The sequence below is a fragment of the Aquarana catesbeiana genome, linkage group LG02 (genome assembly GCF_042186555.1).
Source record: "Aquarana catesbeiana isolate 2022-GZ linkage group LG02, ASM4218655v1, whole genome shotgun sequence".
NCBI lineage: Eukaryota > Metazoa > Chordata > Amphibia > Anura > Ranidae > Aquarana > Aquarana catesbeiana.
In genome coordinates this window covers 353,827,730-353,847,409 of record NC_133325.1, presented here as the reverse complement: position 1 = coordinate 353,847,409, position 19,680 = coordinate 353,827,730, and the positions used below count along the sequence as shown (strand labels likewise).

General features: G+C 40.1%; 1 protein-coding gene across 7 annotated transcripts in view; it reads left to right on the top strand.

Annotated features, from left to right (window-relative positions):
- Positions 1-19,680, top strand: part of MSI2 (musashi RNA binding protein 2) — a 928,554-nt gene that overhangs the window by 612,309 nt on the left and 296,565 nt on the right. For all 7 annotated transcript variants that reach the window (XM_073614998.1, XM_073614994.1, XM_073614999.1 and 4 more), the window contains one exon: positions 18,430-18,512. In XM_073614998.1, coding sequence (XP_073471099.1) covers positions 18,430-18,512 — 83 coding nt within the window. The remainder of the gene's footprint in view (positions 1-18,429; positions 18,513-19,680) is intronic.

Here is a 19,680-nt window from a genome sequence, read left to right as displayed (position 1 = left end):
AAGGGATGTTTTGTAGATTAAAACAAACTGTGCAGCTCTGACTAAAGATTAATAATACCCTTGCTATAGCTGTAGGCCATTTACATACCCTATGAAGCCTGACTGGAATAGTCCCAGGATGTTGCTAATTGAGGCCTAGTCATCACTGCTTCCCTCCACCATCACAGGAGTGAGCTCTTTCTCTGATTCAAACCCCCTCACATACTTTTTCTCTCCCCTGATGCAGTGTCTCTGAGCTCAGAATTTGGGAGCTCACTCCTGTGATAGTGAAGGTGAGCAGTGACGACTAGGCCTCACTTAGCAACGTCCTGGGACTATTCCAGTCAGGCTTTATAGGGTATGTAAATGGAATACTCCTATAGCAAGGGCATTATTCAACTTTAGTCAGAGCTGCACAGTTTGTTCTTATCTACAGACGCCCCTTATCTGCATTGTCAGTTTTGTAGTAAAGGTGAACTATCCCTTTGAGCTCAATTTTTTTTTTTTTTTTTTTTAGGAACTGACTTGTTTTGAAAGGCAAGTGCTCCAAGGCTCCTTTATTCACTATTTTCCAAGTCACCAACCTGAATTAAACAAAAATATTATTGTGCTGCTGGAATAGAGAGGAAATATAACCTGAATTAAACATGCATATAATATGCACATGCTTTTTGCACATGAAGCAGTGTGAATCCCACATAAAACTGAGGGTGCCAGGACCCTGAGCGCAGCATGTTCCCGGTTGGGGTGCCTGGGCAGGGGGGCGGTGTTCCTCACTCTTGATCCAACAAGTTATATATTATATATCACACTTTTTACCTTGGTTAACATGTCTATTGTATACAGACTTTGTTATGGAATAATCCTCAAGACTGTGTCATAAACGGAGGAAGGCCTCTTTCACACGGACGATCCGTATGTCCGTTTTTCATCCTTCCGTTTTTGGATGAAAAACGGACATACATTCATCCCTATGGAGCGTCGGATGTCAGCGGTGATCTGTGAAAAGTGTAACGGAGGAAAAACCTACTTTTCCATCCGTTTTCGGATCGGATCGGGTGACGACGGACACTACGGTCCGTCATCATCCGATCCCCCCATAGGGGAGAGTGGCGCTCTGACAGATCCGCCGCTGCACAGCGTGCAGCGATGGACCTGTCATCTTCCTGCTCAGCGGGGATTGGCGGAGCGATCCCCGCTGAGCAAGTGGGTGTTCACGGGGCGGATCATCACTGATCTGCCCCGTGTGAAAGAGCCCGAAATGCGAATATTTTTCTACATGTTTTTTCACTTGTGTTCTGTGAAATATTCAATAAAAACATTGATTTAAAAAAAACTGAGGGTGCCAGTCATAATCATAACCAAGAACTGTTTGTCTTATGATGAAGCGGGTGCAAAAGGTAAACAAAAATCTATCCGGATACACAGTCCCTAAAACTATTACTGCTATTTTCTTTCCTTTTCTGTCAGTTTTTGTCATATTGGCAGAATATTTGTTAGAATTCACAGACCGTTTTCTCATTTTAAGATGAAAATAGAATACCAAGTCAAACGGGAAAAAAAGTCAAATTGATTGTTTTTTTTTTTTTTTTCTGGATTGCTCTCCTTTGCAAAAAAAAAAAAAATTCAGGCAGTTGTGCCAGAAAGCTCCTGTCTGTTGATTTGGTCATTCAGATCCTCATCATTGAACAGTCACATTTGTTTTGTCCTTGTTTTATTGGAATGGAATTGTATAAAATAGAAAATCTGAGCTATGCAAAGGTGTGAGAAACTGTAGAGGTTTCCAGAGCTTATATTTTACAAATCTTTGTACATCCCTTATAAATTAACCCCTACTACCTAGTTGATTAAAAAAAAACTCTTTAGGGCTCATTTAAACTTGCTTTGGCTTCAGCACACATTAAAGCGTCTACCGCTTCTACATGCTTTTATGATGTGTTTTTGAAGCTTCGGTGGTGCTTCAATGAAGCTTCGGTGATGCTTCAGTGAAGCGTCAGGGATGCTTCCGTGATGCTCTTTTGAAGCGTTTTCAAAGCTTGACAGATGCCCTGTGTGTGTGTGAATATCTCATATCTGCAATTTCTCCAAAACAAAGCGAAGCTAAAGCTGCATTAAAGCCTCTCAAAAGCCACAGGTGCTTCAAGCGAGCTTTGTCATAAAGTTCTATGGAGGCTTTGAAGATGCTTTGAAGCACCACTAAAGCGACATGGGGTATAATTTTCGAAGCAGAGCAAACACAAGGTGTAAACAGGACTGTAAGTTAACCATTTTATTTAGTGACAGGAGCTTTGACTGGCATTCAGAGAGCTTTAACAAAGCCCATTGAAGCCTTTTTTTAAAGCAAGTGTAAACTAGCCCTCAGGGCCAGTCCTGCCAAAAGTGATGTTCCTGTTGTAGATTTTAGCAGATAGAATTACCCACTGAACTAAATATTGTATATTGGGAACTTCAGTAGCAAAAAATCTCTTTATCATGAAATCTGGCTCTGTTCCAACCTGTACATTGGAATTTTCTTGTTGTTTCTCACTCTTTTGTTTTGCAGTATCCGTAGTATTAAATAAAATAATTGCACAGGGACTTCTTCAGTAATTGCCTTATTGTGTGTGCAGATCTATAGGAATTGAAGTGCAGAGATTGCACTGCCAGAGTCCCCAAGAATTTGAAGAAGCTATTAGATGTTAAAACTCTCCAGCACCTAACAAAAACTATTTTCCTGGACTTGACCTGGTAATTTGTAAAATTGTTTTGTGTCACTTTAAGCCACACTAATTTGTCTTGATCTAAATTAATCCTTTTGATTACGTAAATTAAAATGATTAATAACCCCTTCCTGCCAACCGCACACATATATGTGGCCTTACGGAAGTGGGCCTTTTTCCGTGGGGCCGCATATTTGCATATCTCCCTTTGTGCTGGGAGGGCAGCACAGCGCGCTCTCACTGAGAGTTCCTGGTCTCGTACTAACAATCATGACCAGGGACTTTTGGTTCTGGGTCTCCTGATCGCTGTGGTAGCCTCTGATTGGCTAGCAGAGTGATCATTTACTGTAAAGCCCTCCCCCCCCATATTTACAGTATATCTTCCTCTTCTTGTATGGGAGGAAAATGTAAACAAACCAAAGTGTGTAAATAAATAAATAATAAAAATAAAGAATAAAAAAATAAAGATAACAAGATCATTTGCCAGGGTTGGGGTCAAAGGTCACTGTCAGCATATTTTGGGGAAAAAAAAAAAGTCACCATTGATCTGGACTGTACTAGGGTTACAAACAACAACTAACATACACAAATGTGGTATTGTTGCAATCGTCAGGAGCAGGAGAATTCATTGTGGGTTGTTCTTTGGTGGTAAATTAAAAACATTTTTTTTTTACTATTTTGGTCCAGTTTTCCTTTGATAATAATAAAAAAAAAACAGGAGATATCTGTTACCATTTACCACCAAAAGAAAGACCAATTTGTCTTATTTGGTCTATGTTGTTGGGCTTTTGTTTGCATCAGATGAGTTTTTCACTTTCATACATTTCTGAATGCAAAACCCGCTTGAGGCTGGTCTAATGCACCAGTCAATAAATTCTGGATGATCTCAAAAGCATCTCAAGCTGATAGCAAAATGAGGCCTTCAACACAAGCCCAAAGCCTATAATTACAGACCCTTTTTTATTTATATTTGTCCAGAAATGCAGGATCATTTTATGGATGTTTGAGAAGACCTGCTGGTTGGTCATCTTCGGTTAATGGGAAAACATTTAATATGGCATGAGGGTTATAAGAGACAAAATCTCATAAAAAAACGCATGTGATGTTAAAGCGGAGGGCCACCCTGGAAAAAAAAATGCCACCAAAATTCCTAAAAAAAATTTTAAAAAAAATTTGGAAAAAAAAATTTTTTTTTATACTTACCTAAACCCTTGTTGCTAGGCAGTCTTCCTAATCTGCCTCTTCCTATTCCGCGGCGTGTTCTTCTCCTCAGTGAGTGGCCCCGTTGTCTTCTGGGAACTGTGTGTGTTCCCAGAACACCACAGGGCCATTCAAAGTTCGCTGCGCCGCTCGCGCGTGCGCAGTAGGAAACTGGCAGTGAAGCCGTAAGGCTCCACTGCCTGTTTCCCTTACCTAGGATGGCGGTGCTGGGACCCGAGAGCCGAGGGACGGTTCGGCCTCGGGCGGTCGACATCGCGGGCACCCAGGATGGGTAGGTCTACTTATTTAAAGTCAGCAGCTACAATATTTGTAGCTGCTGACTTTAAAATTTTTTTTTAGCTGGCCGGAATCCCTCTTTAAGTCAAGTTTAGGAGATATTTACAGTACCTATAGGTAAGCCTTGTTATAGGCTTACCTATAGGTAAAATTCATGCATGGGAGCTTACTCCCACTTTAAACACTTATCTAGCTCCATGTCACCGCTTCAGCACTTCTCTTCTCACTTCATAATCTCACAGGGAAAAAAGAGGACAACAGAGTCATAGGCTCCTGTTGTCATCATTTAGACTCCGGTGAAGACGGAGTGAGGTCATGGTTTACCACCACTATGTGTGTTTATGGACGGACACAGCCTGGCACAGGTGCCTCCTTAGCACCAGGCTTGCTACAGGATCCACCCAGAGGAGGGAGAAGCTGACATCGTCAATGGGGACTGCCAAAAGAAGAGGAAAGCAAACTTTCTGTGCATTATTGCTGCACAGACCAGGTAATTATTAGCTTTTTTATTTAAAAAAATTGTTAGTCTTTGTCACTTTAAGCACTTTAGGCAGTTATTTAGCTTGATGAGAAATCCTCTTTAATCACTTCCTGCCCAGCCTATAGTAGAATGACGTCTGGACGGTGGTTCAGTTATCCTGACTGGGCGTCATATGACATCCAGCAGGATAACAGCCGCCACACGCCTGTGGGGGTGCGCATCTCGGCGATCGGTGGTGCGGTGTGTCAGTCTGACACACTGCTACACTTATCTCGGTAAAAAGCCACTGACGGAGGCTCTTTACCATGTGATCAGCTGTGTCCAATCACAGCTGATCATGATGTAAACAGGAAGAGCTGTTGATCAGCTTTTCCTCACTTGCGTCTGACAGACGTGAGTAGAGGCGAGCCGATTGGCTGCTCTCCTGACGGGGGGGGGAGGTCTGTGCTGATTGTTTATCAGCGCACCCCCCCTCGGATGCCTGCCCAGGACCACCAGGACCACCAAGGATTGCCACCACACTGGACCACCAGGCAGGCCAATCGGTGCCCAGGCAGCTGTCAATAAGTGCCCATCCCCAATGCCTGCCAGTGATGCCTATCAGTGCCCAGCACCAGTGCCACCCATAAGTACCCATCAGTGCAGCCTTTCAGTGTCCACCAGTGCCACCCATGAGTGCCGCCTATCAATGCCGATCAGTGCTGCATATCAGTGCCACCTCATCGATGCTGCCTTATCAGTGCCCGTCAGTGCCACATTATCAGTGAAAGAGAAAACACTTTTTTATAACAGAAACAAAAGAAAAACTTGTTTTTAGCAAAAAATAAAAAACGCAGAGGTGATCAAATACCACAAAAAGAAAGCTCTATTTGTGGGAACAAAATGATAATAATTCTGTTGGTGTATAGTGTAGCATGACCGCGCAATTGTCATTTAAACAGCGCTGAAAGCTGAAAATTGGATTGGGCAGGAAAGGGTTGTAAGTGCCCTGTATTGAAGTGGTTAAAAACAAATGACTGAATCAAACATTAGAATTAGGTCTTTTAATGTCCAAATTTTGGATTTGGATTGGATTTGGATTTGGATTTAGAAGCCTGATGTAATCCAGTTTGGTAATAAAGTACCAAAGGGTGCAGCATCCACTTAGAAACCACAACTAGTTCATAGGAAAACAGTTTGTCAGAATTATGATTTTTTTTTCATCTTTAGGGCTCCTTCACACAGATGTGTTCGTGTACGGAGCCCGCTCTGCTCAGCGGAGGATCGCTCCGTGGATCCCCGCTGAGCAGGCAGATGACAGGTCCGTCGCTGCACAGTGTGCAGCGACGGACCTGTCAAAGCGCCGCTCTCCCCTATGGGGGATCGGATGACGACGGACCGTAGAGTCCGTCGTCACCCGATTCGATCCGCAGACGGATGGAAAAGTAGGTTTTTCCTCCATTACACTTTTTCGGATCGGAGCGGGTCAGATGTCAGCGGACATGTCACCGCTGAAATCCGACGCTCCATAGACCTCCATGGAGTGTCCGTTCAGGTCCGCCTAAAAAACTGATAGGCGGAACTGAACGGATCGGCCGTGTGAAAGAGGCCTAATACTTAGCATTTCTATGTCAAATGTTGTTTATTTATTGAAAAATGATATTTACCTAAGAATTTCAGTCTTTCACACGGCCGATCCGTTCAGGTCCGCCTATCAGTTTTTTAGGCGGACCTGAACGGACACTCCATGGAGGTCTATGGAGCGTCGGATGTCAGCGGTGACATGTCCGCTGACATCCGACCCGCTCCGATCCGAAAAAGTGTAACGGAGGAAAAACCTACTTTTCCATCCGTCTGCGGATCGGATCGGGTGACGACGGACTCTACGGTCCATTGTCATCCGATCCCCCATAGGGGAGAGCAGCGCTCTGACAGGTGTGCAGCGACGGACCTGTCATCTGTCTACTCAGCGGGGATCCACGGAGCGATCCCCCGCTGAGCAGAGCGGGCTCCAAACGCGGACACGTCCGTGTGAAGGAGCCCTAAGGGAGGAAACAAACTAGATTTTATTACACAGGGAAAAACATTAGTGTGCTGGAATACATTTTTCAGCTTTTAACTATTCTCCTGTATAGTGCATAAATATGTTGTCAGTGTGTGCATGAATTTTTATAACAAGACCATTGCATAGAGCCAAAAAGTGGTGATATGATCTTTTGACCATTGTACCAAGTCTGTCTCTGGCCTTACAGTGTAGAAACACCATAAATATGGCAGGAAATACTTACGTTTTTATTATTTGGCGAGTATATACCAATTGTACACATTATTTTGAAGAATTGTTTTTTTACTAGTGGACAGGAACTTTAGGGTTGAAATAACAGTTTGTAGGGATGATCAAGCTCATTAAAGTTTTAATTGTCACATGGTACATCGGTATATGCAGCAGGCATAGCCTGTCAGCTTTGCGTGTGGCTCAGTGTGTTCTGTATTGTCTTACTTCACTACAAAGAGACACATGAGGATGTTACAGATGTAAGGAGAAAAGGAGAGCATTTATGCTCTGCGTGTATTGTTTATTCTCTTTGTGTTTCGACCTTTGGGAAGTACACGTGGACTTTAAAATATGTGCTTTCAAGCACCTGCCAAAAACTGTTTGTACTATAAACAGCCTTAAAATGTTAGGGTTATACAATGTTTTTTTTACCTTACAAAAACATTTAATCACACGTGCTGAAGAGCCATTTGGTTTTAGATAAAAGTACAGTACACTTTAGAAAATGCATCTTCAATTCTAGGTAAATGGGTCAGGAACAGCACTTTGTGGCAGCTGTTATATTTTTTAAATGTTAGGATTTTCAGTTGGAAAATGTAACCAGATTAAAGCCATTCATGACTTGGGGTAAGATTTTCTCCTGTACTGGAGGCACACAGGCCATTGCTGTGAGTTGTGATTTTTTGTTTCCTCAATAGGAAGACTTCACTAGAGATCCAGTGACACTGTGGCTATCCTTCTCTCTTTTCTTTTAAGGAATATGTCAAGAATGCTCTCTAGCCACTTGCTGACCGCCCCATAGCAGATTTATTGCTACAGGGCTGTCACACTGTGTAGGATCCCGTATATATACATGATCCTGCACTTCCGGGTATCGGGCACGAGTGCTCACCGGCTCACTCCCGTTGTGATTTTACACAGCGGGTCCTGTGGATCGTTTGGTACAGTGACAGAATGGCAGTCTGCCTATGTAAAAGGCAGATTGTCATTCTGCCAGTACAGAAGGCATGGATCCTGTGTTTCTGTAAGGCAGAAACACTGATCCATGCCTTCCAATAGTAAAAGCACCTCCCCCACTACACTTTAACATTAGGTAGGCACACTGTTAACCTTTGGATCGCCCCTTATGTTAACCCCTTCCCTGCCAGTGTCATTACAATGACAGTGCATATTTTTAGCACTGATCACTGTAATATTGTCACTGGTCCCCCAAAAAGTATCAGGAGTCCAATTTGTCCACCGCAATTTCGCAGTCCCACTATAAGTTGCCTATCACCGCCATTACTAGTAAAAAAATAAAAAAAATTCCATAGTTTGTAGATGCTATAACTTTTGCGCAAACCAATCAATATAAGCTTATTGGGATTTTTAATGAAGAAATTTCGATTTTTTTATTTATTTTTTTTTTACATTTTTTTTTAATTAGATGTGTTTTATAGCAGTAAGTAAAAAAAATGTTTTTTTTTTTTTTTTCAAAATTGTTGGTCTTTCTTTGTTTATAGCACAAAAAATAAAAATGTAGAGGTGATCAAATACCACCAAAAGAAAGCTTTATTTGTGGGAAAAAAAGGGCATACATTTTATTTGGGTACAGCGTCACACAACCACGCAATAGTCAGTTAATTTAAGGCAGTGGCGTATCGCAAAAAGTGGCCTGGTCAGGAAGGGGAGTAATTCTTCCGGAGGTCAAGTGGCTAGAGATGAGAAACAGGATCTTTAGCTCCTAAGATTGCCCTGGGTGTCACCAGAACAGGAATCTATCTAACAGGGACATAAAGAGCAATGCAGTTAACCACACCTCTCTATCCAAAACTAGTTGAATCAATAGTTATTTACCACCTGAAGATTTTGTACATAAGAGATATTGTGCACCTCTTAGGTTCATCTTTACTCCCCCCCCCCCCCCACCACTACTACACATGCCTACACCCTACCTGTCCATAATGACCAACTTCTATCAAACAGTCATGCTGGGAGCTTCGATCAGCACTTTAAGCCAAAAGCTGCAGCGCTGATCAGTGTATTCTGATGGGGGTGGGAAGGGGGAGTCCCCCGAGTCCCCACCCCCCGTCAGAATGCAGTAGCTCGGTGGGAGGGATCCCTGCAACGCACATCGCTTGCTGGTTGAAAGAAAATAAAACTGAACATATATACCCAGCTTTACAGATAGTAAATGCAATGTAACCATGTTTTTGTTATTTTGTGGTTTTATTCATATTCAGATCAAATGTGATCTGCACATGACATCAGTTAAATAAACTATATATATACTTATATATCTATAGATATATAGATATATATATATATATATACACACACACTCAAACTGAAAGGGTGGAGGCGACAAAGCAAAAACCTTCCAAATAATATGCCATTGGAGTCTCCAAACATACAGGAAGTCAGAAGATGATACAGACTATCCCCTTCTACTTATATTATAATAACTGAAATTTTTGGGTGGCCTGCCCCGTTAAATAAAAGTTTGTTTTTGGTATAGAATATTGTATGCATATATTTTACTTTCACTGATAGTGGCTGCTAGCCTCAGGTGCTACGTAGCTTATTAAGTGACTTCCCCTATGATTATAATGGGATGTGTGAACAAACTGGGGCCACATCGATTCTCAGCAATCTGTTTATTCTCTGTGGCAATTCCCAACAGCTCAAAAAAAGCACACAAAGAGATATGACCAGGCAAGTTGAGAAAATAAATTAAGCCAGTGTCAACTTTCCTTGTTTCTCCCTTCATTATTAATGGACAGAGTGGGGCTCATTTATCAGGAGGAGGAAAAATTAATTGACACAGGCTTTAATATCATTATGCTTGGCTTGTCTGGTCACATTTCTATACTTTGTGAAAAGCATTTTATTACAGTTTACGGGAGCCAGCTGCTGCAGCATCGCTGTACAATGAAAGCAGGTGCATAAATAACACACCCCTGGATTAGGGAGGTGAATTTGTGCTGCTTCAGGCAAAGTAATGCTTCTCTATCATATGTCTTAGACATGTGCGTCTAATGCAGTCTTGTTGTTAACAATTTATTGAAAAAAAAAAAAAAAAAAAAAAAATATATATATATATATATATATATATATATATATATATATATATATATATATATATATATATATATATATATATATATATATATATATATATATATATATATATATATAGTAAATATTATTATTTTGACCTGCAAAAAAAATATTCGCTATTTATTTCATTAATGCTGGTCTGGGTGCCTCATATCTTTCTATTAGTTTCTCATAATCTGCTTCACATTAGAACGAAGTGGCATATTGATGAGGAAGCTGTGAAATTGAATACACAGCTTTCTGCACCGCTAGTTTTGTGCTTCAGTTTGTCTTCAGTAAGTTTCCCCAAGTGACCAAAAACAGAAAAAAAAAAAAAACTGCGCTAAAGTGCAAATGAACTCAATTACATAAAAAAAAAAAGACAGCTGCCCTAACCAACACCGAGATACCAGTGTAGCAACTTAAATCATAAAACAAACTTGCGCTGCCTCAACTTGTTTGAAACAATGATCCTATCCCTTTAAAATCAAATTATCATGGCATAGATAATGCTCACGAAAAACAGCAATATTTAAAATATGAATTAAATATTTAAAATTGTGAAACAGAAAATTCAACAGATGTAAATATAGTCCCACAGGTGAATAAATAATATAATAATATATAATATTTTTTGTGATTATTTATTCACCTGTGGGACTTTCTTTACATCTGTTGCATTTTCTGTTTCACAGTGTTAAATATTTGATTCACAAATGAAATATTGTTTTCCGTGAGCACAATTTAGGGCATGATAATTTGATTTTAAAGGAATAGGATCAATTTTTTTTTAACACATTGAGGCAGTGCACTACAGTTTGTTTTACTATTCAAGTTTCTCTAAGTATTTATAAAGCAGTGAATTACAGGCCAACAAAATAGAAACACTTTGACATGGCTTTTTGAAATTGTGAAAGGTGAAAAGGGACATTTTTGTAATTGCTGAAAAAAAAAACCTGGCAAGACAGTTCACATTCCATACGTCAGTTCCAATCTGGTGGGGATCTGTGGCAGTTTTCTATATTGAAAACTGCTGTGATCTCTTTTTTACCAAATTTCATGAAATAGAAACTGATGCAGGTGGCACAGATAGACCTGACACAGGTCTATCTGCTTTGTCATTATGGCACATGCCATTTGTTCTAGTTTCTTTGTTAAATCCCCTCGTGTGTATATGTTGTTGAGCATGGTTTCATAACATTCAAGCATAATCTTATATGTTGTGGGCAGTCTTCTTTTTCTTGTTGTTTTTGTGCCAACTCTACTGGGTAGTGTGCAACACTAGTTATATTCATAATATCCATTATATGTGAACAGCCAACGAATGACTGCTGTTGGAACTGTATGAGAAATTACATGGAATTTAAATAAGGAGCTCGGTAGTAGGCCATATTCTTTGCTGACACCTAGTACAGATAGTCATTTACTATGTAGCTTGTGAGTGACATTTCTTATCTGTAATGACAAAAGCTAGATATTCTAACTATGCCTGGAGGTACAGCAAGAAAGAAAAGAGAACAAGCACTGTATTGCCATGGTTTTTTCAGAGATATGGAGCCACACATGTCAGTGATTGCTTAAGTCTTGTTTTTCTGGCAAATTACTGTCAGTGGAAAAGCTAGGCAAAATCTGACCGTTTTATCTGCTGAACCATTTTCATGCTGCCTGTACAGTGTTTTTACTTATTCAAGAAAATCTGTATTGTATTTTCAGCGAATACACAGTGATTACCATAACATTTATAAATAGTCAACAGAACAACCGCAGCTAGAGACTTTTCCCTGTGTAAGCTACTGGCTACACATATTTTTACCACCATTCTCAGAAATACAATCATACCATACAACCTTTTTTATGCATAGTCAAAATATTCTCAGCCAGGGCAAGACCCAAACAAGTACTGTATTTTTCCTGGCTAAGTGCTTATTTAACCACTTCCACCCAGGCCAGTTCTGGCAACATGTATGAATCTTCATTTTGTTTGCCCCCACATATTTTATATATAAATTTATGTATTTATTTTAGCAGGGACCCTAGAGAATAAAATGGGGGTTGTTGCAATTTTTTATGTCACACAGTAGTTGCACAGCAATTATTTTGGAAAAAAATACACTTTAATGAACTTTAATGTAAAAAAAACACAATATATAATCCAATTTTTTTGGTAAAATATAAAAGATGATGTTATGCCTGGTAGATAGATATTTAACATGTCATGCTTTAAAATTGCGCACACTTGTGCAATGGCGCCAAACTTCGGTACTTAAAAATCCCCATAGGCGACACTTATTTATTTATTTATTTATTTTATAGGTTACCAGTTTAGAGTTAGAGGAGTTCTAGGGCTAGAATTATTGCTCTCGCTATAATGTTCACAGCAATATGGCACATGTGTGGTGTGAATGTCATTTACATATGCAGGCAGAACCTACGTATGTGTTCACTTCTGCATGCGAGCACAAGGTAATGGGGGCACTTTCATTTTCTTTTTCACTTACTTTTTTTTTTTTTTTGACACTGTCCCTTTATTTTTTTGATCACTTTCATTCCTATTACAAGAAATTTAAACATCCATTGTTATAGGAATAAGGCATGACAGGTCTTCTTTGTGGAGACATCTGGGGTCAATAAGACCCCAGATATCTCTACCCTGAAAGCATGAGAGAAAAAAAAACAAAACATTGATATCTGCTTTCCAGGGAAAAAAATGGCAGTGTTTACATCTGCCAGAGCCGGAAGTGACGTCAGGAAGTCACTCCTGGCCTCCCATGATTATAGAGATTGCCATGGACCATCCGTCCATGGCCAGCTCTATGGTAATCTGCTTCCACCATCGGATCGAATCTCCGGCTTCCCAGTTGCAAGGGAGAGCCCGAAGAGGCACCAGAAAGCGGCAGGAGGTGGGACGTTCACTCCCGCTGCCTGTAAAAGCAATCCAGCAGCTAAACAGCCTCTATGATGGCTTTTACAAGTGAGGGAATTGCTACCTGAAAACTAAGATATCTGGATGATGCCTGTAGCTGCAATCATTATCCAAATATCTCCTCTTCAAAATAAGGCCTTCATATGATGTCCTACGGGCGGGAAGTGGTTAAAACATCATTAAACCTAAAAACAAAAATTGAATATATTGCAGATTAGCAGTCCTTAAATGTGGTGGCTGCATTCATTTTTCTTTTTTAAGCTTCTGTCTTAGACTTCCTTTTCTAGGGTGCCTCTACTCCATTGGAGGTGCAACAGAGACACATTTGGACAGCTGAATTGTCAGTCTGGGGAGAAGGTATTGATTGACTAGCAGATTTAAGTGGGTTTGACTGACAAATTAAAGATCATTGTAAGCACCTCTGTTCAGTGTTAAATGGCTTGTCTCTACCCTCTAACAGTTAGTTTGTATGTTCAAGGAAGTTGAAAAATAACATACTTGCTGGCTGGGTCATCAAGTGAAAATAAAAAAAAAAATAAAAAAACGAATGCTGCCACCATATATAAAGTTATTGTAAAATCTCGTTTTTTAGTTAAAATAACAAACGTTATACTTACCTGCTCTGTGCAGTGGATTTGCACAGAGCAGCCCAAATCCTTCTCTTTTTGGGTCCCTCCTCGGCACTCCTGGCCCCTCCCTCCTGTTGAGTGCCCCTGCAGCAAGCAGCTTGCTAGGGGGGCACACGAGCCGAGTCACAGCTCCCTGTGTCCATTCAGACACAGAGCCGCGGCCCCGCCCCCTTTCTCTCCTCATTGACTGACTGACAGCAGTGGAAGCCAATGGCGCCACACTGCTGTCTCAGCCAATGAGGAGGGGAGTCCCGGGCAGCTGAGACAATCCTACAACTTTGCTGGATCTAGATGGGGCTCAGGTAAGTATTGGGGGGGCTGCTGCACACAAAAGGCTTTTTATCTTAATGCATAGAATGCATTAAGATAAAAAAACCTTCTGACTTTACTGTCAGTTTAAGGATTGGTAAGCTGCAATATATTATATTTTTCAGTTTACGGTTTACCTACTGTAAGTCCAGTGATGGAAAATAATTGATTAGACTTGGTATTTTTCTAAATTTTATATTAGATCTTGAATACCAAATAATGTAACTAGTCCTTTTTGTTAGCTGTATGATGCATACACAAGGAAGCATTGCACTGTAAGGGGACTGTATTAAAGTGTCATTAAACCAACATCATAAAAACTATCAATAAATGGTGTATTACTTGCTGTTCTCTATCGCCACCTTCTGTTCATGTCCCCAATTCGGCTAGGGATTTTGCAGCTGTTGAGGCAGCTCTGCACATACTCAGTTTTCATTGAGTTTCTATATTGAGCATTTCCTCCCTATCACATCTGAGCAGCCCATGTGACTATAGATTTACATATGTAGGCGTGTACACAGTCCACTCCCCCCTCCATGCCCACTAACCAGCTAAACACAATGAGGGCAGGAGATTACATGTAGATTAATGGAGGCTTACACCTCCCTCTTATTCTAAGATAGAGGCTGGAGAGATGCGACACAGCCTGGGATTGGCAGAAATCTACCCACACCATGTTATTGCCAAAAAATAATAAAGATTTGATTTAAAATATATATTTTTTAAGACTATTTAGAACAGTTTATTGATATTAATTTATTTTTACACTATTCCAAAGGCTGTTTTTTTTATTTTGAACATGTGACCAGCAGAAGAGGACTAGACTTAGGGGAAAGGTACTTAGATTTATTTTATTTTTTTTTTATTTAAAAAATTACAGTGCCATCATCCACATACAGAAATAGAAAGGACAATGTAAATTAAACATTGTGTGTTTAGTATCACATTAACCGTGATCTCTAGCAGTTTCATGCAACATGTTTAATATCTGACTCTGTCCTGCAGCATATCTTCAGTTTTCAACCACCTCCTTGGAAGGCTTTCTGCCATGGGGCTCAACAATGATTAGTTCCACCTGTGATAATGCCACATTTGAAATAGCCAGTAAAGAATTCAATTTATTTTTATTTTTGTTATATACTTGCAAAGACATTGAGACACATGTTAATATTACTATTCCCTGAGCAGTGATGTTCTTGCAGCCGCTTTCTATGCCAGTGAAAGCTTTCCATTTAAATTTGGGTGGATGGTTTTCCAGCAATGGCTGGCTGTTTCACTGTGCTGCTTCATGCAGCCTTTAGAGAGCTCGTCATTTTTTTCCCCCCCTCATGTTTTATTTGTTTAAGTATTGAGCAGTTGTTAGGAAAATGACAGTGTGTTGATTTTTAAGAGGGAATCGATTCACAGAGCTGGAGCCGCCTGCCAAAAGCCTTTCCATGTGGCTTTGTCTGGCAGATCCAGGACCTGGATGAGTAAATAGACTGCATAGCTGATGGGTAGGCAGCAGGCATCAAACAGCCTTTAACTGGGCCAAATCCATCTTCTTTTTGATGCAGCCGTGGAGAGGGAGAGGAACGTTCAGATCACAAGTCTGCAACTTTAATAGCTTCTTAAAGGCCTCAGGATGTCCTGATGAGGTATTAAAGGAAGTAATTCAGGAAGAAAGGGACAAATAACTATCTCCGGATGCTGACTGACCCTTAGGGTTGACCACATCAGGGTGTTCAAAGACAAGTGCAGACCTGCACTGATCCAAAGAGCACTTATTATTATACTAGCTGTTCCACTGTGAGAGCAGGCCCTGGGCCCCCATGTCTCCTGACCCTTAGAAATAACAGGCAAGTTAACACCTTCTATGCTTCAAGGCACTTGCAATCTACTAAGCAGTGTTATGCTCGCTTGGTGAAGCCATTAACGTTTTCTTGTTAGTCTGGAAACAATGAAAAGTCATTTCTCTTCCCTCCTTTCCCTCTGTGACTGTTGGTTATGAGTAGTTTTATTTCTTTTGTTCTTTTTTTTTTGCGGTTAGGGTTTCTGAAGTATGTTGCTGTGATTTTGATAACACAGAAGCAATTATTCTTATCCTACTACAGATTTAACTCTGCTTACTTGTGCAGAAAATCTGCTCTGTGTTCATTGACAGTTAAGGTAGATTCTAACCCATGCATCAAGATCAGGAAATCTCAGGCGTTTAATGTCTATTAAAGCAATGATGATTTTTATGGCCAAGCACTAATGCTGCAGTATTCCAGATAAGCAGTTCGGCAGCAGAATATTATATCACGGTAAATAAACTACTAAAATTTATGTACTGTACTAAGAAAAAAATGTAGAAGTATATACTGTACATAAAATAGATCACTGCTGGCACACCTGGTATTCTGAAGTTTTTTTGCTTCAGTTATATGTTTACATTCAGAATTTATGTTGCTACTTGAAAGTTATTAGTTCCTAGGAATATTTTAATTATATAAACTTATGGGGGAAAATGCAGCATTTTAGCAAGGGGATTCCACTTCTCTTTTTCCCCACAATGTTCATATGCTTTTATAACGCCATGGTCACAGAAAAATTAATCGCAAATACATTACGTATGTAGAATGCAGACCAATTTACCCCATAAACAGAGACCATTTAAAGTGAAACTTCACTGGAATAGAATAATCAATATATGGTGGATCCACAATTTTTAACTTCAACCACAGACATGAAATATGAACAAAGCATATCCCTGTATACTGTGTACTTGTACACTGTGTACTTGTCTCAATTAAGGTCACTAAGTGTCATTTCTGTTTGCTGTTCTATTCATCTACAATCCACCTGAATCACTTCTGACAAGTTTTCCTAACACCTAGAGAAAAATGGTGTCAGGGGAAAGAGCTCCAAATGATTGACAGCCGCAGCTCTATTCCTGCGTGTTGTGTAAAAGGGGGGTGTGTCCCTTCCCTCAAATCAGCGTTAGAGCTCTACTCACTGAAATCTGTGAGTGTAACTTTAGCTTTCTGCCCCATTTTTTCTGAGCTCTCAGACAAGCTTTATAAAGTCAGCACTTTGAATGGATGTAGAGAAGAGAAGACTGCGGATAAACAAGTACACCTTCCGTAGGAGGATTTGTTTTATCTCTGTTTATCACCTGAGGCTGGCCACTTCATTGGGTATTTGTAAATTATTACAACCATGTTAACGTTGGTTTATCTTATTGCACTTTTCCTTATTATGAGGCCCTGCTGCAAGTTAAGATGACATACTCTGTCATATCAACTCTTAAAATGGTTGTAAAGTCAGAAGGTTTTTTTTATCTTAATGCATCCTATGTATTAAGATAAATATCCCTCTTTGTGCAGCAGCCCCCCTCAACCCCTCTAATACTTACTTGAGCCCCCTCTCGATCCAGCAGCATTGTAGGTTTGCCTCGCCTGCCCGGGACTTCCCTTCTCATTGGCTAAACAGCAGCGCAGCACCATTGGCTCCCACTGCTGTCAAAGTCAGTTAGCCAATGTGGAGAGAAAGGAGACGGGCCAGGCCACAACTCTGTGTCTGACTGGATACACAGAGCTGCAGTTCGGCTCGGGTGCACCCATAGCAAACTGCTTGCTGTGGGGGCACTCATCAGGGGGGGAGGCCAGGAGAGCCAAAGAGGGACCTGTGAAGAGAAGGATCCAGGCTGCCCTGTGCATATTCACTGCACAGGGCAGGTAAATATAACATGTTTATTATTTTTAACAAAAAAAAAAAGACTTTACAATCACTTTAAATCCACCAGAGATTTCAGCTTTCTGATTCCATTGAAGAAGAGCACTTCATGTTGAGGAGTGACAGCACCCGAGCTTGGTCTTCACTTTCATTATAGTGCCCTGATCCTGGAGGAGCTTGCTGCTGAGCTCTGCCACCGGAATGTGATTCACCCAATAACCAAAACAGCCAGCTGACTTTTGGCACTAATCACAGTTACTTTAGTGTTTATGAAGCAAAAACCTTTTAGCATGTTTTGGACTTAATGACACATTGATACGGAACTTTTCAATAAACTTCTTAAGAGAGTCACAGTTACCGCTGCTGTCAAAAAAAAGTTTAGGTCCACAACTATAAACTTTGTAATCAACAACGGCAACAGTGACACCTACAGATTAAAATATAGTATACACAAAAAAAAAAGTACTATGCTTACATCATTGTTGGTGACATATCAATATTTTTTTCCTCCCTATACTTGTGTTGCAGCACAGAATAGGATTTATATTGATATAATTTTGCTTTATGTATAAAGTAAAAGCAATCCATCAAGGTGTATGTTAGTATTATGGGAAACATGAACACCACACTTAAGTGAAGTTCCCCTTTAAGACTTCTTAGGTGTTAAATGACTCCAAGTGTAGAAGAAAACATGCTTATGGAACATGCTTCTTTTATGTTTTGCTTATTATATGTTTAGCTGATTTTCTTTTTTCCTATCCAGCATGGTCTGTGGCACTTCTACTGAAAGAAAAAACTATGTGCTTGCAAAGTGTGTAAAAAATGAACAGTTGCCTTTGTTTGTTTTCTTTTATTGTAATCAACACCATCATTTTCTTTTATAGGTTTTGGTTTTGTAACCTTTGAAAATGAAGATGTTGTGGAGAAAGTCTGTGAAATTCATTTCCATGAAATAAACAACAAAATGGTACGTTTCTTGTGTAAATATCCTGTGATGGTTTGTAATTTGTTTAGAATCATCATGTGTATGCATGGACCACAGTGCTCTTCTTGTTAAAATAATGCATGTGTGATTCTGAACACAACAAACTCCAACTTTTAAAAACTGGGTAATAAATGTTTAATGCCACCTGGCAAAAGACCAGTCTTTTATGCTAAGTGCATAAAGTTAAAGAAGTGAGTATGTAACGATAACCCTGTCCCTTTTAAGCAAGAATTCTTCAGCGATATAGTGGTAGATGAGCTCTTTGTTAAGGAACAATTCCAAGCAATAACTAAAATGATTAAACTGCTAATGCTGTTCAGGAAACATGGCAACTGTGCCAAGATTGGAAAGACCACTTAAAATGTACAGCCAAAACATTTTTTTTTGTTTTAGATAGAATGTTGCAGGGTTAAAATTCACTCTAATGCCGCGTACAGACAAGCAGACTTCTCGTCGGACTGAACTCCGAAGGACTTTTCGACGGAGTTCAGATGAAACGGACTTGCCTACACACGAACACACCAAAGTCCGATCGTTTCGAACGTGATGACGTACGACCGGACTAGAAAAGGAAGTTCAGTAGCTAGTAGCCAATAGCTGCTCTTGCGTCATTTTCGGTCCGTCGGACTAGCATACAAACGTTTTTTTCAATAGGAATCAAGTCTGTCGGAAAGTTTTGAAACATGTTCTATTTCTAAGGTCCATCAGATTTTTTGAAAGAAAAAGTCCGATGAAGCCCACACACGATCGGAATGTCCGACGGATTCATTCCGTCGGACCTTTTCTGCCGGAAAGTCCGCTTGTGTGTACACAGCATAACTATTGGTTCTGATAACAACTCTCTCCAGTACAATGGTGTGGAATCTAAAAATTTTGAGTCCTCACAGGAACAGTAGGTATGGGGAAATCCATTCTAACGCCAGCTGTCTAAGATGGAATATGCCCCCACTTTGAAGAGATCTTCTCCTACTTCCTGCTGTGTCTTTTGGGACAGGAAGTGATTGTAAAAACACCACATGAGTTCACAGAAAACCTGCCAGTTTTCTTATCCATTTTATATTTTACTAAAAACAAAAAAAGGACTTTAAACTTTAAATTCTATTTGATATGATCCATTGCATCCAGATTCAGCAAGTGTCTCTAATGTGCC